At 41.7% G+C, this 23,218-nt stretch overlaps 1 protein-coding gene across 2 annotated transcripts in view; it reads left to right on the plus strand.

Moving 5' to 3' along the window:
* Positions 1 to 22,935, plus strand: part of ELP2 (elongator acetyltransferase complex subunit 2) — a 58,707-nt gene extending 35,772 nt beyond the window's left edge. The window contains exons 17-22 of one of the 2 annotated variants that reach the window (XM_072998472.2): positions 6,959 to 7,031; positions 8,097 to 8,289; positions 9,157 to 9,248; positions 16,095 to 16,237; positions 17,670 to 17,783; positions 22,628 to 22,935. In XM_072998472.2, coding sequence (XP_072854573.2) covers positions 6,959 to 7,031; positions 8,097 to 8,289; positions 9,157 to 9,248; positions 16,095 to 16,237; positions 17,670 to 17,783; positions 22,628 to 22,787 — 775 coding nt within the window. In that variant the 3' untranslated portion in view covers positions 22,788 to 22,935. Of the gene's footprint in view, positions 1 to 6,958; positions 7,032 to 8,096; positions 8,290 to 9,126; positions 9,249 to 16,094; positions 16,238 to 17,669; positions 17,784 to 22,627 lie in introns of both variants that reach the window. The other variant, XM_072998471.2, reaches the window with a different exon arrangement.
* The last annotated feature ends 283 nt before the right edge of the window (positions 22,936 to 23,218 follow it).

Genomic DNA, 23,218 nt, shown 5'->3' on the forward strand with positions numbered 1-23,218 from the left:
GCTTTTTAAGATGCTGTCAAGGTTTGTTATCACTTTCCTCCCAAGGAGCAGGCATCTTTTAATTTCATGGCTGCTGCCACCATCTGCAGTGATCATGGATCCCAAGAAAGTAAAATCTGTCACTTCCTCCATATCTTCCCCTTCTATTTCCCAGGAGGTGATGGGACCAGTGGCCATGATCTTAGTTTTTTTGATGTTGAGTTTCAAACCGTTTTTGCACTCTCCTCTTTCACACTCATTACAAGGTTCTTTAGTTCCTCCTCACTTTCTGCCATCAGAGTGGTATCATCTGCATATCGGAGGTTGTTGATATTTCTTCCGGCAATCTTAATTGCAGCTTGGGATTCCTCCAGTCCAGCCTTCCCCATGATGTATTCTGCATATAAGTTGAATAAGCCAGGGGACAATATACAGCCTTGTCGTACTCCTTTCCCAATTTTGAACCAATCAACAGTTCTAACTGTTGCTTCCTGTCCCACATATAGGTTTCTCAGGAAAAACCATAGTTTTGACTATTCAGACTTTTTTTGGCAAGGTGATGTCTCTGCTTTTACCCTCATTACAAGGTTCCTTAATTCCTCCTCACGTTCTGCCATCTAACGAAGGACAAACCCCCAAATCAGGCAAAAGTTGGTGGTAAGCTAAGATTCGAAACAGGACTGCTGGAAACAAGAAAAGCAAAAGAGTTTGACTTCCTCCATATTAGAGATTTATACACTTGCTCTGGTTCTGAATACTATGCTACCTAAAACTGAGAAACGAACAGAAGACAACAGAGTAGCTGTTGCATGAAACTCATGCTATTAGAAGCCACAGAGTAATTGAGCAGCAGCTGTTTTTTTTCTGTGAAGGAGTTGTTTACTTGCATGGGATATGTGTATATTTGAGTGTAGGATTGATAGCCTGTCAATAGACATCTGGAGATAGATTTTTGCATGGTCTGTGTCCTGGAATCGTTCCCAGAGAGCCTGTTTTTGTCTTTGCTTTCTTCATTTGATCTAGTATTTTTAAAATGCCATTTAAGTTAGACAGCTCATTTTATGAGATATGCCAGTTTTCTATGGCCTCTCATCCTTGGCTTGTTGAAAGTGACATGGGTGCTGTAGTTTCAGGCAGTTTGGCTGCCTCCTGTGTCTGAGCAGAGGGCCTTGGAAGTATCTACAGGAATGTGGAATTCTTACATGATTTGTTCCAAAGCTTTTGCAAGGGTTGGGTACTGAGGATCTGCGCCATTTGTAACCTGCTGAGTCAGATAGAAGGTCATGGGTTTTAAGTGGCCTAGAGGTGATAGACAGCCTTTCTGTTTTTGCAGCTCCAAGCAGGCATTAGAAAGAAATGTCAAGATGCTATTCTGTGTGCCTTACGTGGGTGGTCCACGGCTAAGCCATGATGACAGCGAGGTAGGGTAGATGCAAAGGGGGAAATTGCTGCTATACCTGGACATAGCTTCAATGTATATAAATTACATTATAAAATTGTGCTCAAATCATAAAAGAATAAGAAAAAAACAAAAGCATATAAATAAAAGTTCAATTTCCCATTGAGAATTCCTTGACAGGAGCTGAACTCAATGATCCATTTGGTTCCTTTTAGCTCTGCAGTTCTAAGATGATGATAAAAAAAACCTGCAAAGGGCTGGAAATAAATGATCTAAGTCGGAGGTGGGGAGATCTAAAAGAACAACAATAATATCAGTTTGATAAAGAAGAGAAAACATAAAATTCCAAAGCCTTCCTGCAAAAAGCAGGTGCAAACTTTGATGAAAGCTGCTCAGATTTTCAGGTGTCCATGTGCAGTTACTGCCTATAAGTCATGCACTCAAATGTTGAAAGAGTTATAAGGTTCTGAATCCACTGATTAATGAACAGGGGTTCATTATTTGTACTTCCACTTGTACTTCCAGTGTTGCAGTGACAGTTGTTTAGCCACTTTAACAGCATGGAGACTCTAGTTCTGGTTGGTTAATTTCCAAGAGATAGGTCACTGGTTTGGGTGGCGCTGCACGGCGTAGCCCATAGCTTCACTGAGTTACTCAAGCCCCTTCACCACGACAAGGCAGCCATCCATGAAGGGGTTAGTAAAAGATATACATATACAAAATTAAAAGATTCTTCCACACATAATAATCTTACCCTGGAAAGAAGCAGCAATTGGGCATAATCAGAGCATATGTTTGAAAGATGCACTATATTGGTGACACTTAGCAAATTTACTCAGACCTCTTCTACAAAGTCATTGTCACGTCCAGTGTACATGGAGCATAATTTTCCACTGAACAACCTGCAGCTTTAGAACTGTAAATATAGTGCGTGTTGAAGTCAAAGCAAGTCCTCCCTCTACTGGTAAGATAAAATGGGAGAGTCCAGCCCTTCATTCCATACTTGTTTCCAACTTGCATATCATACTTATTGACCAGCATTAAATGTTTATAGATAAAATTAAAAGGTTTCTTTTTCTGTATCGATCCAGTAAGTATATCCAAAATAGAGGTGCTCAAAGCTTTAGGGGCCATACTTAGATATCAGTAAGTGCTGTAACTGTAGCTTCTGCTCTTTGAGCAGAATTTGATAGTTGCTTCCTGGAAATATTGAAAAGCATAGGATTCTTGTTAACAGTGTAAATAAAATGGGCTGCCAAGAACCTGTATCTTGACTGAGTCAGGGGTTTATGCTTTTTAGGCCAGTATTGCTACTCTTTTCTGGCAAGAGATTTCCAGGAGCTTTCCCATCCTTACTACCTGAACTAAAGACCTTCTCAGAAACCCAATAGTAGTCCAATCTTACCTTTTTATAGGGACCCTGCTGATCCCCCCCACCCCAGACCATTATTGGACCTTTTATGTATCCATCTCAAAATAGTGTGGTTTATGCCTTATGAGTTCAACCCAGAAATCTCTCTTGGAGGATGCAACATGGAGTTATGTTTGAGACAATTGCAATCAGATTAGGACTAGTATAACAGAGCAGTGAGATTTTTCCATGAGGGAGGAGGTAGCTGTATTTCCCCAGTGCAGCAGCAATAATTATAATTATGACTGTTCTTTTTGCAGAGCAGTAAGTTTTAGTATTTCATAGAATTCTTCCTCATGCTCAGTCTTCCTCATGCACAGGGGAATAGTAGTGGAAGAGGGCATGGTAGAATTTGGATAGCAGTAGGTGAAAATGGCAATGGCAACAAAAAAATTTTTCACTTCCATACTTTTCATGGGCAGTGATTAGGTTCTTCCAAATTGATAGGACTGAGATGGTCACACAAGGGACATATTCCAATTGCTCCAGAAGCGCATTGCTCATGCACAGTGCTCCCCCCCTCCAATCTGTTTGTTCTCTTGGATGACCAGGCTAAATTCAGAACAATCAAGTGGAGACTACGATATTGAAAAGCATGTGGGTATGCATGCACATATATACAGATAAACTTAAATCTGTTTCTGCCACAGTTGAGTTCAGAGAAGGCAGCATTATTTGTGATAATAATTTGAAGCCCTCTCTTGTCTTTTGTATCAGTTTCTTTGTTTTGCATAGTTTTTGTGTATCTCATGAACAACTTGGGTTGTATACAGCGGTGCCCCGCATAGTGAGGTTAATCCGTTCCGGATTAATCCTCGCTATGTGAAATTGTCGCTAAACGGAATGTAAAAGCCCATTGGAACGCATTAAACATCGTTTAATGCATTCCAATTGGCCCTAAACTTACCGTTCAGCGAAGTTTCCTCCATAGCGGCAGCCATTTTCGCGCCCTCGGTAAGCGAGGGGAGGGCGCGAAAACGCTGCATGTGGCCATTTCGGGCGTCCAGCGGCCATTTTAGAACCGCCGAACAGCTGATTGCCCGACTCTGTGGGAGGCTTGGGGGGTCGGCAGCAAGAGGAGGAGAAGAGGGAAAGTGGGGGGGGGGGGAAGGACGCGCGAGTGCACGGCTTCCCTCCCTTCGCTTGCCTGCCTTGCCGCCTGCCTTTGTCCCTGGGGACGTCAGGAGAAGGACGAGGAGGAAGAGGGAAAGGGGGGGGAGGACGCGCAAGCGCGCAGCTTCCCTCCCTTCGCGTGCCTGCCTCGCAGCCTGCCTTTCTCTTCCCGGCCAGCACGGCCCCGCATCACTCTCGCGGCGGCTGCTCCTTCCTGGCACCCGTCTTCGGCCCATCTTCGGTAAGCGAGTTTTTTGCATAGGGACGGACGCAATGCCTCTGCATTAGCGATCCCGGAGAAGGGATCGCTATGCGGATTCGTCGTTATACGGTGCGCTCGTTATGCGAGGCACCACTGTACTTGCTAGCTCAGTAATTCCCATTTGGTGCTGAAAAAATAGGTGGATGTTCCACCGTTGTGCCCATAACTTGCAAGGTTGGCACTTCTGGTACAGATCTAGGAGTGATCTTCAGTAAGTGATCTTTCTGGGGGGGAAAAGAGAAAATAATGGTGTTTAGATATTGTATATCATCTTTTCAATGAAGGGGATGGAGGATCATTTTAAACACCATGTGGTTGGGTTTTCTTACATCTGGCCAGATGTAGATGGTTTTAAAGGGAAGATGCTGGTATCCATACCTTTGTAGGTGTTGAACAGGATGCCTTGGGAGGTAATTCTCTGTGAGAAAGGGCATATGGCTCATTGTAACATCTCTACTTAGATGAAATGACTTTCCTTAAGACTCAGAATTTTGCTGCACATTTTCTGAACAAGTAAGCAGTATATTTTGACAAGCAACAAGAAAATATTGTTAGTTCCCAATTGCAATTGTGTGGTATTAATCTTGAAAGAGGCAATGTGAAATCACATAAAATGTAGGCTTAATGTTGCCATAGCAGCCAGAAAAACAGGAACTGGACTGCTAAAAATAGAGCATTTGGCAATTACATTTCAGTGCAGATTATAAGAGTCTGAGCATCAGAATTCAGAATAAATGTTTAATTTTGATAAATATTTAAGGACATAATTGTGCATAGCAGTATACTGAAGTGTTTGAATGCACAGATTATGTTTAGGGATAATATGGACTTTGAAACAGCTCAGATAGATCCAGTGATTTGTTTTCTCTGAAGTGAATTGGTTGTGAAGTATGTGCAACATAATGCTTATAATCATATATCTATTATACATTTTGGAAATCTTATAACTGCACGATGTGTACATCTTATAATACTAGGAACTGGATTCTGTTTATTTAACTATAGTATGAATATAGACTGATTTACACATGTATGTGCACCACTAGATATTGGTTTGTTTATTCATCACTTTCTGGTGCCTAGCCACATATGTGAACTGTTGCCATTGCAAATTACAATGTTGATATAGATATAGATGTTCTGTCTTTGATGAACTAAATACTTAGGAAATAAAGTTTGATGCTGCAAGCCAGGCTCTAATAGGTAGATTACAAGGTAACAAGTTACCTGTGCCTTAGATCAACTCTAATCGGATCTAATAATAATTATGTATCATCAAGTCAATTCTGATTCACCGTTACCTTTCTTAGGGTTTCATAGGCATAAAATATTCAGAAGTGGTTTAGCAGTCATTTCTTGTGGTGGGGTCCTACGACTGGACAGCTGCCCCAAAGCTGTGCAGACTGGTATAGTATGCTTATATTTGGTTATTATTTAGTAAGCAGACCAATAGCATGGAACATTTTCATTCTCCTGCCTTTTCTGAAATGCTTTTCCAATAGCTGAAAATATTTGGACTAACTATTAGGAATAAGTACATGAAGATCTTTAATTTTAAACATTGTTTTCAAGGTCAAATAGTATAAAGCATGACAATTCAGTAACAAAATAAGGCAGCACCTGAACATAGTTTTCCATTATGTATAAACTTGGAAGTCCACCGAGGTTCGGAACTGGTTCTGGAAGGGATTGCATTTCCCCTAAACCACAGCAGGAAATCTCTGGCCCATGGGACTAAGTCAGCCCGTGGATGGTCAGAATCTGGCTTAAGAAAGGTCAGAGTCTGGGAATAGTCTTCATTTACCCCTCTCCTCCCTATTCCCTATATGTTACAAGGGTTCAGAAAAGGAATCTACCTGTTATCCTTGTTTTCCCGGCATACCTCTCTCCTTCCCAATTGGAACCTTCAGGTCTTGAGGGTGGGTGGTCCTCCCGTCAGCGGTATAGGTAACTCCCTTTCTTTTGGGGGGACGACCCTTGCCGCAAAGAATGAGGTTCGCAGCTTGGGGGTACATCTGGACCCGGCACTTACCATGGAAACCCAGGTGGCGTCCGTGGTCCGCTCCGCCTATTTTCATCTATGGCGGATTGCCCAGCTGCGGCCATATCTTGATCGGGGGGCCCTCACTATAGTACATGCGCTCGTAATCTCGAGATTAAACCATTGTAACACACTCTATGTGGGGCTGCCTTTGAGGCTGATGCGGAAATTTCAGATGGGCCAGAACACTGGTTCTTAACCTTGGGTTACTCAGGAGTTTTGGACTGCAACTCCCAGAAGCCTTCACCACCAACTGTGCTGGCTGGGGTTTCTGGGAGTTGCAGTTCAAAAACATCCGAGTAACAAAGGTTAAGAACCACTGGGCCAGAATGCGGCAGCCAGGCTACTCAGTGGGGTGAGAAAACACCAACACATCTCCCCCACCCTGGCTGCTTTGCACTGGTTGCCCATCCATTTCCACGTTGACTTCAAAGTGCTAATGATCACTTATAAAGCCCTAAACGGTTTGGGACCTCAATATTTGGCAGATTGTCTTCTCCCATCCAGATCTACCCGAATCACCCGCCATAGCCAGCAGGGACGGCTGAGGGGACTGATGCCGAGAGAGGCTCGGAAGGAAAAAACTAGAAACTGGGCCTTTGCAGCGGTGGCCCCTTGGCTGTGGAATGCCCTCCCAACAAGCTGGGGCCTGATGTTGCTGTTTAAAATGTTTTAAAATTTTTGATTTAGTTTCCAGCACTATTGATGATCCATCCTTTTACTCCTTCATTTTTTCTTGTTTTTCCCCTGCAGATATGGCCATGGCTATGAAGTGTTTTGTGTAGCCTGCAACCATGCAAAAACTCTGATTGCCTCAGCATGTAAGGTAAGCGTGAAAGAAAGTGTCAATGTCAACATATCCTACCAGACTAACATACAGTTGTAGATAGGGGAGGAAAAAGGGGTGAGAGAGTGGTGTAATTATATAGGAAACAAATTAAACCTGGAAATTAAAGAAGATGAAATTAAGGAATATGAAAAACTGACGAAATAAGTTATAAAAAATGACTCTTGATGATAGGTTGGGAAACAGGCATAACTGTTAGATGTGAATTCTGTAAGTTAAAAAGCTATGTAGGCATTATCTATTGCACATTGAGTAGCTTGACTCAACATGCAACATATAATGCCTCTAGAGTTTTCTTAACTTGAGGCAATTCCCCTCCAAAAATTATACATTATTTATTTGTTTTTTGTTTGTTCAACTTCTATATCACCCATCCTGCTAGAAGGCCTCTCTTTTGTGTAACAGTGCAACAGGATTTCAACCATTAAATTATTTTTGCTTTAATTTATTAATGTATCAAAGTACATGTATGCATGAGAAGAAGTAGATTGTAGTAGGTAGATTTTATGACAAAGAACTTGTACTTACTGTAGGGTTTTTTTTTTGTGGTTTGCTTTGGTAAGGTTTGTGCAACTTGTAACTGCAGCAAATTGGGCAAGGTGCAGGATACCTCTCAGTTCTATGCCTGGTCATGTGCCCCATACACCCCAGCACCTTAGCGATTACCTACATCAGGTTACACAAATTTGATGCAAAGATTCTGACCTGTATCTATATAAGAGAAATACAACCAGTTCTTGAATTAGAAGTATCTATAGAATTGGCTGCTGATGTATGGCTTTGGTTTTGTTTTTAAAGGGGGTTGGGGTAATTGTTTCATTCTGTTACAATTTTAAAAATAAAGGTGAAGTAAGAAGAAAACTTGGCCACTGAGTGAATGACCTAACATTTCTGTTGTTTCCATAATAATTGTGTTTCTTACCTATAGCAAGTAAAAAGAGCTACGGGTTTCTCCAACCTGTTGACTACTTTGTTGTTTCTACCTCAGGAGTCTACTTGTTCCTTTTTCCATATTTCTAATATTTTTGCTTCCCTTTTTTACAGGCTTCCAAGAAAGAACATGCCACAGTTATTTTGTGGAACGCTAGGACTTGGAAGCAGCTGCAGAGCCTACATTTCCACAACCTGACAGTAACACAACTTTCATTTTCCCCTAACGATAAATTCTTACTAGCAGTTTCAAGAGACAGGAAGTGGTCACTTTGGAAGTATAAAGATATTGATGTTACAGAACCAGGTAAGATATTGCTGTTAATGCTAGAAAATGAGTGTTGTAGCTTTTTCAGGTGAAGAGAGGACATCTAGCCCTTAGAACCATGCCTTGGTTCTAAACCAGAATGAAACCCGGCTTGGTTCTGAGGGCTGGATCCCAAGTCTCAAACCACTGTTTGCACAAAATGTTGCCTAAAATGGATATCCTGGTTACCATTAAGAGCTGATATTGTTGATAAATACGTAATGCTAAATTGTAGCTAAATTATAAAAGGAGAGAGGTTTGGGGAATTTGCAGCACAATTGGCTACAAAGTATTCTTACCTCAGAAGGAGTTGTGATTTGACAGGGTGTGTTTCCCCCCCCCCCCAAGTGAAGGTGTAAATTAAATATTAATGTGCCACAAGGACTGGATATAGTGTGTTCTTTTTTTAAATTTCATAAAATTATCAGTTCAAACAGGAATAGAGTCTGATCTGAGCTTCAGCAGCAGTACTCCCATTTCATGTTGCTCCTGCAAATTTCGTGTGATCTGAAAATAACTGACAATACCTTCGCTAGTGTATGAATTACGTATATTGCAGAAATCAAAGTACTCCCAAGGGCAACAGTTCAGACTGAGTAGATCAGCATTGCCTTAGGTTTTGGCCAATAGATGGTGGTAGATATTTTCCTTCTGTCATTGACCTCCCCACAAGAAGAGATGGGAGGGTACACCGAATTGGGATGGTGGTTCTCCGTTGGCCGTCCCTGCTGTGGATTGCGGTCTGGTCCTTTTTTATTGTTCCATTTTTTGAGAGAGTTTTGTCTGTTACAATTTAAAAAGGGGGTGGGTGGGGTTCTTTTGTCTCTGTTTTTCCAGGACCAGCTTTCAGCCTCTTTGCTTCTACAGACCAAAACACTCCTGGGCACAGTCGCATCATTTGGTCCTGTGACTGGACTCCTGACAGCAAATATTTCATTACTGGAAGCAGAGACAAGAAGGTAAGATGTGCCTGAGGCAGCTATGTCTTTATGCTTCCTGCCATCCCTCAGTTCTCTCTGCTTAGGCACTTGATGCTATCCACTGCCCATCCATAGGAGAGGTATGGTAGATAGGGAGAAGGGGAAAGCCTTTCTCAAGTACCACCAACATTCTTAGTATTCATTGCTGTGAAGAACTAAGGTGACAGACACCCTATTTAGCTGCATTTTGCTATATGGTGTTGACCTTCATGTTCAGATGTGCATTTGCTTCCTGAGTTTTTTGTGATGTTAACCAGAATCATGTTGGTGTTTGTGGCAAATTTGCACCACCTACTGTGGCTACTTGATGAAGTGTCAGGGCACATCTGAGTTGGGCAATTGACATATGAGCAGGATGCACCCTGGCACTTTGCTAATTAGCTGCAATTAGCCATAGCAACCTTCATGAATACTAATAGGCCACTGAGTTTATATTATCTCTCTGTTTTTGTTGTATTTTTTAATTTTACTGCATGAGTGTAATTTTATAGTGTTGTTTAATTTTATTAAAAACACAGTAACAGTAGGATCATTCTTTGGATAAACAAAATAAATAAATTATATCTAAATTTCTTATGTAATTGTTGACTTAGGATACTTGCATTTGGGTTTTGCAGAGACTTATTCTCCTACCTTCCAAATTCGTTTTGTTTGAACACATGCAGGTTGCCTATTGTCTTGAATGGGGAGGAGAATGTGTGGAGAATGGAATCACTCCTAGAGTTTGGGAGTGATCCCCATGAATCATGAGTTGCATAAGCAGCTTCCATCCATGTACATACATTTAAGCCACACAGATATTTGCTCTGTACGACATCCTTTATTGTCTTTTGTGCTGCTGCAGAACCACAGCAGATGTACAGGCTTGTCCACATCTCATGCACCTGGCATCTCTCAAAAGTCATATGTGTGAGTACTATGGCCATCTGTGGTAGTAAATCAGCAGTGCCATTGGTATATATGAAACTTTTGCAACAGAAGCAACAGATCCATCAAAACCATAACGTTGGAGGTTTGGTAGTGGGCAAAAAACAAAGGGAGATAAGGAGTGAAACATACAAGGATTACAAGGGATGAATGCCTGCCATTGTGGATGCTCATTCTTTGACCTTGTTCTGGAGGGGAGTGAGGAATGGGTTGGTTGCCACTAAATGGATTATTAGAACATGGAAAACTTCTCTTAGTAATGACTTGCTGTCTTATCCCACCTTCTCACATTTGGAATAATCTTCTGGAACATCTACTCTCTGCATTTTCCCCACCAAATGCCTGGTGGGGCTTTTGGAAATAAGAGTAGGGTGTAGCTATCTTTGTCCTTGACTGCTTTTCACTGTCCTGTTGTCTCCCCCCTCCAAAGAAATAAAGATCCACCACTTCCTGTTTCTGCATGCTAGTTTTTTCTAACCTTCAAGCTGTTAACATCTTTTCTTGAGGGTGGACTATTTCTTTTAACTTCTGCCTGGTTTATTGCTCCAGAGAATAGACAAACAAGGTGGGTTTAAAGGCTCATAGGGAACACCGCTGCTGTTTACTTTGCTAACAAAAGGATCTCCTAACAGAGCTTCCCACAGATTTAATAATCTGAATCAAAATGTCCAACACTCATATGTTCTCAGGTTGTGTTTTGCAGTCTGTGCTTAAGCTTGACTTTTGTCTTGCTGCTATTAGAGGGAATACGAGCTGTACAGGTTGCCTTTTTAATATATCACCGTTTATATCAAGCAACTTTTCAACATGCTTTTTTTCTCACAAGGGTAGCCTTGCAAAGATGGTTTTCCAACTAACAGGAATCATCCAGTCCCTGCTTTTGTATCTTTCTCCTACAGCAATAGAATGTACTGTCTCTGTTTCTGTACACGATTTGCTAACTGGCAGAGGTATTTGCACCACCTAAGTCTCTGTAAAGTACCTCAGCCATTCTGCTACGTATGCTTTTTTCTTTTCTTTTTCAAATCATCCCCGTCAGTGTCTCAGAGCTGCAAGGAACAGATTTGGAAGTGCCTTCTGTTTTCTTGTCTGATCCCTGGAAAGCCCCACTGTTTTCAGCAAGGTCAGGATGGTATGCGTTTAATTACTGCTCCCTCTTTTAATAGATCTAAGCCAGCTTTTGGTGTGTGACCATTTTTACTAACTCTTGCTGACGCAAAGACTGTCTTTGAACACCTCTAAAATGGCTGTGATCAATCTGTCATGTTGCTGACAGTATCTGAGGATTGTGTTAGCTTGATGACATTGCTTCCTTTTTTTGTACTTTCTTCTGACTTGTTATGGTACTTAAATTAGTCCCAGCCATTCAGTAAACTAAGGAAGGGCATTGAATCTGACGTAAGCAGACAATGAAATTTAAAACAACTTTTTTTCGCCTGTGGATGCAGCCAAAAGCAGCTTCTTATATATCATACCAATGACAACAACAATAAGGCCAGCTATTTATAATCAGGGACATCTCTGTGCCAGTCTTTTATTATGTATTTTAGTTATCTCTCATTTTGTGTCACAAAAGTGTAAATATACTGCCATAGAAAACTGCATTCTCCAAGTCTTACAAAATGCAGATGCAAATAAAGTATATGTGACAGATAGCTGTCTAATTTTCTCTTGAATGCCTCTAGTAATTGGTTTCATTGTTGTACTTTTCTAACAAGGAAATTTTTAAACAACATGGGAAGTAGTGGTTACCAGTTATAAGTCTTTGTTTGATTGGCGTAGAGCATGATGCCGGGGGCTACTTCTGACGGTGGGAGACATCATTGCACCTCACTAGGTAGATACTGCCCGCCTTGAGCTGGGCAGTCCCCAGCCAGTAAGGTGCTACCTCACCATGGTCTGTTAGCTTCACAGGGTGCATGGGGTTTAGGGTGAAACCCGACAAGCAGATCAATAATTTTTAGCATATATACATTACTGAAACAGTGACGTCTACGTTGGCTTGGGCATGTCGTGAGAATGGCTGATGGTCAGATTCCAAAGGATCTCCTGTATGGAGAATTAGTGCAGGGAAATTGCCCCAGAGGGAGACCACAGCTGCGATACAAGGACATCTGCAAGCGGGATTTGAAGGCCTTAGGAATGGACCTCAACAGAGGGAAACCCGCCATCTGAGCGTTCAGCCTGGAGGCAGGCACTGCATCACGGCCTCTCCCATTTTGAAGAGACCCTTGTCCAGCAGGCCAAGGCAAAGAGGCAGTCCTGAAAGCAGCAAAATCAGGGAGCTGGACAGGGGACAGATTGTATTTGTCTTCAGTGCAGAAGGGATTTTCACTCTCAAATTGGCCTCCTCAGCCACACTAGGTGCTGTTCCAAGTCCTCCATACAGAGCACGTTACCATAGTCTTTCGAGACTGAAGGATGCCTAACTAACAAGAAATTTTTCCTGCTATTTGACCAAAGTCTGACTTCTTGTAATGTGAGCCCATTATTAAGCCTCCCACACTGTGGTATGCTTGAGAATGCACTCTGTCCCTCCTCTGTATGACAGTCTTTCAAATACTGGAAAAGTATTCTCATATTTCCTCTGAGCATCTTTTCAGTTGTTCTTCATAAGGCTTGGTTTCCATTCTTCAGATCATCCTTGTTGCCTTCCTCTGAACTTGTTCCAGTTTGTCAGTATCCTTTTAAAATACAGTGTCCAGAACTGGACACAGTATTCAAGATGAGACCTAACTAGTGCCAAATAGAAGGGAACAAATACCTTGTGGGACTTGGAGATTATACCTCTTTTAATGCAATCTGAAATAGCATTTGTCTTTTTTGTAGTCACATCACGCTGTAGGCTTATATTCAGGTTGTTATCTACGATGATTCCAAAATCCTTCTTGCTTGTAGTATTGCTGAGTCAGGTATCCCCCATCTTGTGACTATGTGTTAGGTTTCTTTTTCCTAGGTGAAGTATTTTGCACTTATTCTTGTTAAATGTCTTTTTTTTTTTCCAGCCGAGTGCTCAGCTCTGCCCAAAGCATTAGAGCTCACAGTTTGTCAGTATCTTTTTTTAAAGTACAGTGTCAAGAACTGGACACAGTACTCAAGATGAGGCATAACCAGTCCTGAATGGAGGAGAACTAGTACTTCACAGGATTTGGAGACTATACTTCTGTTAATACAGCATAAAATATAATTTACCATTTATGGTGCTATATAGCAGACTCAGATTCAGCTTGTAGTCTGCAACAAATGCAAGTTTCTTCTCACATGTAGAATTACTGTGCCAAGTATTCCTCATCTTGTAACTGTTCATTTTGCATTTTTATTTGCACTTTGTTAAAAGCTTTGCTGAAGTCAAAATAAATTATGTCTGCATTCCCACCACCTACAGGGAAGTTACCCAGTCAAAAAATGAGATAAAATTAGTGTGATAGGATTTGTTCTTGGCATATGCATGTTAACTTCTAGTTAGTACTAATGGTGGCTGCAAAAAAGAAGAGAATAAATTCAAAACCCACATTGTAGTTATACTTTCATTAGATTAAATAAAATATTGTATCTTTTTGCTTGGTCTAATAAAGTTATTGCTGACTTGATTGGTCATAATTGACCAGATAGGCGGGGTATAAATGGAATGAATGAATGAATGAATGAATGAATGAATGAATGAATGAATGAATGAATGAATAAATAAATAAATAAATAAATAAATAAATAAATAATAGTTAAGTAGTTTAGGTTGAGAGTTTGATTCCCCACTGTGCCTTCTGGGAAGTGGGCAATCTGCACAGCCCCAGGGCTCCCCTAGAAGAAGAGAAACTTCTCAGTACTCACTACTTAGAAAATCCTGGACAGGGTTGCCATAAGTCACAATTTACCTGATAGCACACAATTATTATAATAAAATAAAGCTATTAGTGTAATAGGGATTTTGAATAATATCGTGGCATGACACCTTGTCATGACTCTTTCCCACAAAATCACATGCGACAATGTATTATGTTGCCTTTTTAAGTGCCACGCTAATTTTACTTGAATCACTGGTAATACAGCTTATTCTGTTTTCTGTTACAATGGTGCCTCGCTTGACGAGGATAATCGATTCCAGCAAAATCGCTGTAGAATGAAATCGTCGTCAAGCAAAAGTAAAAAATCCATTGAAATTCATTGAAAACCGGTTCAATGCATTCCAGTGGGTGAAATACCTCAGCGTCCAGCGAAGATCCTCCATAGGGCAGCCATTTTCCAGTGCCTGTATAGCGAAAAAGCCTTCCTAAACACAGCGGGGAGCCATTTTGAAACAGCAGGTGGCCACTTTGAAACCCGACAATCAGCTGTTTTGATCGTCGTAAAGCGAAAATCAGTTCCCAAAGCAGGGAACTGATCATCGTCAAGCGACTTTCTATTAAAATATCGTTTTGCGATCGCTATAGCAATTGCAAAATACTCAACGTTAAGCGATTTCCTCATCTAACGAGGTAATTGTCAAGTGGGGCACCACTGTATATGAATCACATATTTTGACTTGTTGTATTTGCCACTCATTGACTGTAGTTCTGGTCATTCTGTTGGAAAAAAGGTTTGAGACACTGAGACAAAATATAAATAATAATCTTTATCTAGTTCTCTGAGGAAAAGGGTAAACAGGACATCCTAAGAAAACCATAAAACTACTAAAACTACACAACAAAAACATACCAAACAGTAAAAGGAATTAAGGTGACAGCAGCTCAGGCAATGCCCACAAACTCAGGCAAGCACACATGGTCTCTGCCTCACTCAGTCAGTTAGCACCATTGAAGGGTGAAGGTGAGGGAGAGAGACCAAGCTTTATAGAGCCTCATTGATTGTAAGGGACAGGTGAGGTCTTTAAGGATATTAACCCACAGTGGGTAGAATGTTATATCTTGCAATATACCAACACATTCTGCTGCTTCTTCAAGTCCTATATCATGCACAGAGAACTGGGAGTAGGGAGAGACATTTGCCTTCATACTGGCCATTTGCAGAAGGAGCAAACACTGCTTTGCTATTGCTGTTGCCCATGAAGTCCTGGCAGGAAAACAGGGCCTCTGTCTCCTGTTCTCCCTCTAGCTCTTACATGAGAAAAAGTGGGATGATATTCAGACTTGTACTGGATTTGTGGTTGGAACAGGTGAGGGAATTACTCTCAGTATGGAACTTTTTCAGCATCTTGTGTGTAAGGCTTTTATATTTGCTTTTTGATTTGCTATTTATTTGAATTGGTATCATACTGTGTCGCCTGATAGCATTTAAGTTAGACATACAAACTTTTACTCCTTAGGGGGCTTATAGGATTGAGAAGAGACTTATAAGAAGAGAAGAAGGGTCTGAGTGGATGGAATAGTGAGAAAAATAGAATGTAAATTCATGTTCATTTGAAAAGGTTAATGTGTCTTGGAGAATTCTGGGAGCTACAATCCAAAACCAGATCTGCACACCTCTAATCCATATTCTAGTTCCACCAAGCCTTGAAACTCACTGCATAACTTGGGGCAGTCCTTCTCTGCTGGACCCACCTCATGGGGTTGTGGTTAGGGTTCAGAGAGGATGAGGTGAGCCATACTGTATATGCTACCTTGAGCTCACTGGAAGAAAGGCAAGATTATAAACGCATGTGTTTAGCACATTTCTATACAGTACCACCATTTCTTTTAAAAAGTGTCAAAGTGGTTTGCAATACAAATATAACAGAAATGGAGCAAATTTAAAAAATTGTACCAAAACTCCCACTCCCATGAATGGAGAGTCAGTTAACTTCTTGTCAGTGTGTGGATGAGGGGATGCACTGCCAAAAGGCTTCCATCTAATCTAGATGTATGACCTTTGTTCAACTTCCTTTCCAGTGAATGGCTTTGTGATTGCTTTTTATACTTCAAATAGGTCATGATATGGGGCAACTGTTGTTCTGCAGAAGAGAATAAAGAGAATGACTTGGATGTAATCCAGCTCTGCTCATCTGTCCTGGATGTTGGAGATTCTGTCACTGCTGTTAGCGTTAGTCATGTGCTGGCTCCGGATCGGAGGTAAGTCATTCCAGTGTCCTTAGAGGAGCCATTTGCCTGTGCCAAATAACAGCATGCACATCTGGTTGATATCTTCAGAAAAAAACACCAAGTAGGTTTTGCGATTGCCTTTCTTAAGGTGCTTCTTCAAAACCTTCACTTCACTACAGAGTTCATTTTTTGATTTTCCATACTCTTGTGTGCCCTGCACCCTTCCACATGCTGGCCATAATGCCTCATAAAGTGGCACAGACCTTTTCTTCGCATGGCTGTATGTAACTGGAGTAAAGCCAGTCATGGTACCTTGCATCTGTTCGCTCTCCGCAAATAATGCTTTTTAGATTTAGATAAATGTGACAACCAAACCATGGCCCCATATGTATATGATCCAACATGATGTCAAGAAGATTCAGCAACCAATAACTGGGCTGAGAAAAAGACTGAATATAACAGTCCATCATGCATTTCTTTTGCTCAGTGTTACCAGTGTGGGTGAGATGCAGGACGGCAGTAACCATAAGTACCTGCTCCCCATAACATCTGTGCAGATCCTCACACTATTTCCAGCTGTTTCATTGGTCTTCACAAGATATATTTCCTTTTCGCCATTCTTATCCCACACTGTTTTTTGCATATCTTGCAAGTGTGTAGTGTCACAACAATGCTTTTCCATGGCTAATGTTAATTTTTTTAAAAATCAATCTCATTAAGCTTTAGCTGTATCTAGGTAAAGGTAAAGGTTCCCCATGACATTTAGTCCAGTCGTGTCTAACTCTAGGGGGCGGTGCTCATCCCCATTTCCAAGCCATAGAGCCAGTGTTTGTCCAAAGACAGTTTCCATTATCATGTGGCCCGCGCAACTAGACACAGAATGCCATTACCTTCCCACCAAGGTGGTACCTATTTATCTACTCACATTTTTACATGCTTTCAAACCGCTAGGTTGGCAGGAGCTGAGACAAGCGACGGGAACTCACTCTGTCACATGGATTTGATCTTACGACTGCTGGTCTTCTGACCTTGCAGCACAGAGGCTTCTGCAGTTTAACCCGCAGCACCACCACGTCCCTTAGCTGTATCTAAGCAAGCCTAAATGCATAGGTTTGCACTGGTTGGGGCACACCGCCAGTGTAGACTTCTTAAGAGAAGAAAGGACATCTCTCCTGTGAGTTGGGGCAGTGCACCAATATCAACAATGGTGGCGTGTGTCTTGGAGAGTCATACTTAAGAATCCGCATTGGCAGAGCTCCTTTTTTACAACTTACCAAGTCTTTGAACTGTACAGATAATTGGAGATTTCTCTAGTATTACCTTTTATAGCCATGCTTCATGGGGTATTTGGTTTGTGCTCTCCTGATTAGAATCAAGTGGTGGAACATGTTTCAAGCATTAAGCATGCATGGCTGGGTAATGAGTTTGCTTTAATAACCATTGGACCTGCTCCTTTCCTTAGCTATATCATTGCAATAGGAACAGAAGGCGGGAAGATTCACTTATACAAATGGAAGCTGGGAGACAAGAAGTTGCCACTCTCTGACTGGACCAAATGTGTCGAAACAGATAACAGGTAATCTGCTTCAAGATTCTAATGCTCGAAAGAGGCTCTAAGCAAACCTGCTCTTTCATAAGACTGCCTTAAGCATTTTGGCTGTATCACCCCTCTTCTGCTGGTTTCATGAGACCCTTCTGGCATTCTTTCATGGGTTAAGCAGACCTGCATTTTCAGAAGCCCTGGCTTCTATAGCTGATTGAGAGGCAGAGCAGTGTGAAATGGGGGTATCTGGTTCTGACTTGTCCCTCTCTGCATAGCTGTTGAGGTGGCCCTTCCTGTTTCCAGGCCTGCTGCTACATTTGTGATAAGATTCACTCACTACCAAGGTTGGCAAACCGTTGCTGGCAGCACTTGTCACAATTTGCACTTTTCTTTCCTGGCAGCAAATGATTTGAATTGATGCTTTTGCTGGTACTTCGGTTTGACCGCAGCCTCACAGGGCCCACAGGTTTTCAAATAAAGTGTGCAGATAAAGTGTGGCAGGGGGAAAAAATGGCCGTCTGATGAATGAAGTTGTTATTTGGCTAACAGGCTGACAAAAATCCAAAAGACAAGATAAATTCTGACTCCTCTTACAGAGGGGTTGGGAGGATTCCAGAAGAGCGCTCCAAACACTTCATAAATCCTATGTGAATGCCAAATATTGTTGTTCCTTATGATATCTGCTGTGGTATTTAAGGAAAATTATTTGCAAACTCTGGATGGTATCCACTTCTGGGATTGCACAAGGGGTTTCCCATTTCTACCACAGGCTGCTGCCCCCCTTCCCCAAGACCCTGTTGAAGGTTGAGGGGTCATAAGGCAAGTCCTGGGATATGAGAGGAGGACCTACAGTGGAAGTAGGGAAAGCTTGTACGAGCAAAGCTGGCTGTGATTGTATTTCTGTTTCCCACCCATTTCACATTTTATTTTGTCTTATTTGTCCTCCCTTGTTCTCTCTTTGGGCTGGGTACCTCAGATTTCCTCAGATGCACTTAGATTGTGAAAGATGGGAGATAAGGTTACTGTAAAACCAAAATATCAATGATGGGGAGAGGGGATCAAGAGAATTAGCCATATATCATTGTTGTGGATGCCCATGTCTCAGCATAGTTGCTTGGCTCCTCTTTTGAACACGGTCAGGTAATTGCAGCAGGTTTTGGTCTGCTGAACAGGAGCTCTTCCTGAGCATGTGAGCAAGTCAAATGATGACATTTAAAGTAATATGCTTCTAATTCAGGTTCAAGTGTTGTGAAAATTGTCTTAGATGAGTCCAATATGAATCTCCCTTGATCTTCTCATTACCAAATTGTATAGTGATTAAGATCACTGCAAACTTTTTGCTGCATCTTTGATATAATCATCTGTGTCTGTATCATGAGGATCTCAGTCATTGTACTACATATGCTAGTCATAGCCTAAGTATTTAGGGTCAGAATGAATCCTCTGGAACAAAATGAGCCTAGGACTTCTTTTCTTTCACCAGGGCAATGCCAACATACCTTCCTCTCTCATAATATCACATGGGAAGTGGGTCCTCAGTGGTGCTCGGAAGAGTTGCCCTTTCCAGACTGTTCATCCAAACAGTTTGTTACACAGTAGGTTGCAGGAATTCAGCAGGAGCACCTGACCTCCATTCTGCCTGACATTCTTCTCAACCTTAGAAGAAAGCAAAGTGTTAATAGTATGTGGCCTTTACATAGCGCTGTAGGGAGTTAACATTGCCTTCTTGTCATCCTTCTAATGACCCTGTAAAATAGGTCAGTGTTATCTCCCTCAGATCGCTGGGGGAGAGGGTAGCTGGAAGAAAGCGATGAAAGCAAGTGGCTTGACTATGGCCAATGGGTTCATGGCCCTGGGATCTAACTGTCATATGAGAAACCTACACCAGATACAGAAAATTCTCTGACATATTGGCTGTGTGTGATCATAACTGCTTCCTCACTGGGCTGTTGCACGTATTACTATATCACTTCTTCTCTAAGTGCTGCGCTTATTTGGAATGAAGAACTTGAATTACAATTCAGGTTTGTTTGAGACCTTAATGTGAAAATGGAGCTCGAATGCAATCTGAGTTTATTTTAAAAAAGAGACACCTTTTGTTGAAAACTAGATATGTGTCTCTGGGGCTAATGGCATTTCCAGAACTCCAGTTTTCATGGGTGAGTGTGCCTTGTCCACAAGGCTAACAGTATTTTGCAGATGCCCTGATAGCAAAATGAACAGTAGTGAATGTAGCACAACCCCCATCTGTTCTGGGGATGGTGGTGTTGTTACATTTGATGTGCAGACCATGGGAAGATACCTACCCTGACAGTGTGGAAGATATGTTTTCTAGCAACTGCAACTCTAGCTGGCCAGTTGGAGGTATAGCATAGTCCTCTCAACAGAAATACTGCTCAAGATGTTGTGTTTTCCAGAAGTTGTCTATTCAATTGCAAGTCTTCAGCTACCAGAGACATAAAGTGGTATGCATACAAATGTGTGGCAGGCTTTACCTTAGAGCCCTTGCAACAGTGGTCCCCAACATTGGGCCTCCAGATGTTCTTGGACTACAACTCCCAGAAGCCTTCGCCACCACCTCTGCTGGCCAAGATTTCTGGGAGTTGAAGTCTAAGAACATCTGGAGGCCCAAGGTTGGGGAGCACTGCTTTACAAGATAGACGCAGGATTTTCAAAATGCTGCAACCTGAAGGGCTTGTAATGGATTTTAAGTTCTGTGTCTTTTGAGATCTGTCTTGTAATTGCAGCTGCAGAGGCCCAGTGAGCCCTTAACTGTTCACATTTCTTCCCATGCCATTAACTTTTCCATTCATCTCAATTGGCCCAAAGGGCTTCCTAGTGTACCAGCAGCATCTGTTCTTCCTTCAGATTATTTGCCTGGTTCCACATACATCCTAAATACGCAGTAAAAAGTCCACTGGGGCATCTAGCCCTAGCACAATAGCTAGGCTTTACATAGTTCCTTTGTCATAGTTTGGCTTCTGTACATAACTGCTCCTCCTGGAGTTTGTTTTACTGTAAAGGCAGTACATTCTATAGCAGCTCAGTGTCGCAGACTGCAAAATTTGGCCAGTTCCTTTTTTGCACAAGGTAGTTTCTGCTTTTAATCATGTCTCCTGTGTTAAGACCAGATAGATGTGTGCGTGCACACACATGCAAGAAGTGTAGATGACTAGTATATATATTAATTTGGTGATGCACACACATGCAAGAAGTGTAGATGACTAGTATATATATTAATTTGGTGATCTAGTTTCCACTTGGCCTTCTAGTTGCAGCTGTCTATGCAGCCAGACATTGACTGAAATCCTGTTGCTTTTTTACACCTGTGGAAGGCAAATGGTGCAGCATTCACTTCCTTCCAGCTGGCGGTTAATGAGTCCTACTGGGATTGTCCGACATGCTCGCACACTCCAGAATTGCAACAGCAATTTATTAATTGCTATCGAGAAGCAAGTGAATATTATGCTATTTGACTTCTGCATCTTAAACAAAGTAGCAGGATTTCAGCCATTGGCTTAATTTGCAGTGGCAAACCATATTTTGACTGTTGGGAGCACCTGCATGGATCTTTCCTTTCCCCCAAGGTTTCAGTAATTATTGTTTATTGTGATATTTGAATTGGTAGCCTGTGGCTTGCACTTTGTATGCAAACCACAATTTAAAACTATGATTTCAAGTATGTTTAGGAGCTATTTGCAGAAATCTGCCACGTTGCCAGACTAAGAAAACCCCTTTTCTCCCCCATACCCTATTGCTTTCTCTTTCCATCTCTTTCTCTTTTCTCCCCCTTCCCTTATCTTTCTTGTTGGTCCTTCTCTCCCTCAGTCTCATTGCTTATTTACCCTTTCCTGCTATTCACCCTCTACTCCTCCTTTACCAGACAGCATCATCCTGTTCTCTAACTGTTGAAAGAGTGTTGAGGCCCTACAAAGGGAAGTATGATGTAGCGCTATGCAAAGGCTTGCTTGAAAAATAAATACCCAGGCCTGACTTTGGCTTCCTCATTCCAGGTACAAAAAAATAGGTGAACCAGCAAGTGTCCACAGGTGCTGCTGCAAGATAGAAAAAGATAATAACCTGAATATAATGAAACTGTTTTTTCGAAAACAAAGCAAAACCCAAATTATTCCAGTGGTGCACATCTGTAGGGTCACCTTGTCATCCAGGTCAAGTTTCAAAAGTTTCCATTTCATACTCTTGGCAATATGGTAGAGAGAAACACACAGATGCATTATGATGATGATGATGATGATGATGATGATGATGATGATGATGATGATGATGATGATGATGATGATGATGATGATGATGATGATGATGTGTGGCACAGAGTCAAGGCATTAGCCATAGATTGCCAGTGGGAATGCAGTTGTTAAACTGTGGTTACTGAAAACCAGGAGAAGTTAAAATCTGTCCAGGATGCGTAGGAGGGAGCTCACAACACACTCTTCCAACATCGAACTATTGCTTGGCATTGCGTCTAAACAGAACCTTTGCTTTCAGGTGCTATATGCTCTGACACTGTGTTTCAGACTTTCTGAGCAACACGATTCCTTGCTTTCTTTTCGTTCTGTCATTTCATAATAGTGATGTATGACCTGGAATTACAGTGGAAATAAGTAGACTGCCGTTTGAATTATTGATGGGGCCAAGTGAAGAAATGTCATTTGAACTGATAATAGCCCTGGCATCTTTAATACCTACAGGCAATGACAAGTTTAGTTTTCTCCAAGCTGGCAGGGCTGAAATGGAGTGTGCTAATTAGATAAATGCTGACGTTTAGAATTGACAAAGTCCAGCTGAGTTTTGACATTTTGCAGTTGGAAGAGATGAATTGGGTTTCCTTCCGCTAATAGCTTCTGCCTTTGTTGCAGCCAAAGCCACACTCTTGTTGTCAAGCAGCTGTGCTGGAGAAAATGCGTGGGCAGAGCTGGGCAGGAGGACACAGCAGAGAGCTCCGAGTGGCTGCAGCTGGCGAGCGGTGGGGCCGACTCCTGCGTCAAGATCTTCAATATTAATAGACACAGCCTTTAAACCATGACTTCTGGTCAGATGGTCTGACTTCTTGACATGTCTGAATATCATCCATTTTTCTCAAATGGCTTCTTGAAATCATCCATATTTTTTATCTGACACACGTTTGAATTGAGCTTATTTATTAAAGTGGTGTGAGAGGACATAATGTTTTTAAGGATTTTGTACACATAAGTCATTGCTAATGGTCTATCCTTTATGAAAAGATACCCCTTTCCTTCCCAAATATTTTAGGGCTAGCTGCCTCCCTATTTTCTTCTTAAGATGCCCATGGAAAGACCTCATGAACTTTCCTATCTGGAATAGAAGTGGGGGAAGCAAAAGGCTTAAGCTGGGAAGGGGAGAACTGCTTTTTCCAACTATGTTCCTATTTTGTAGGAAAAGCAGGTGCATTTTTGTATTCCGCCAAGATGTTCAGCCCAGTTTTCATG

This window comes from Pogona vitticeps, chromosome 4, assembly GCF_051106095.1.
Source record: "Pogona vitticeps strain Pit_001003342236 chromosome 4, PviZW2.1, whole genome shotgun sequence".
NCBI classification, from domain to species: Eukaryota; Metazoa; Chordata; class Lepidosauria; order Squamata; family Agamidae; genus Pogona; species Pogona vitticeps.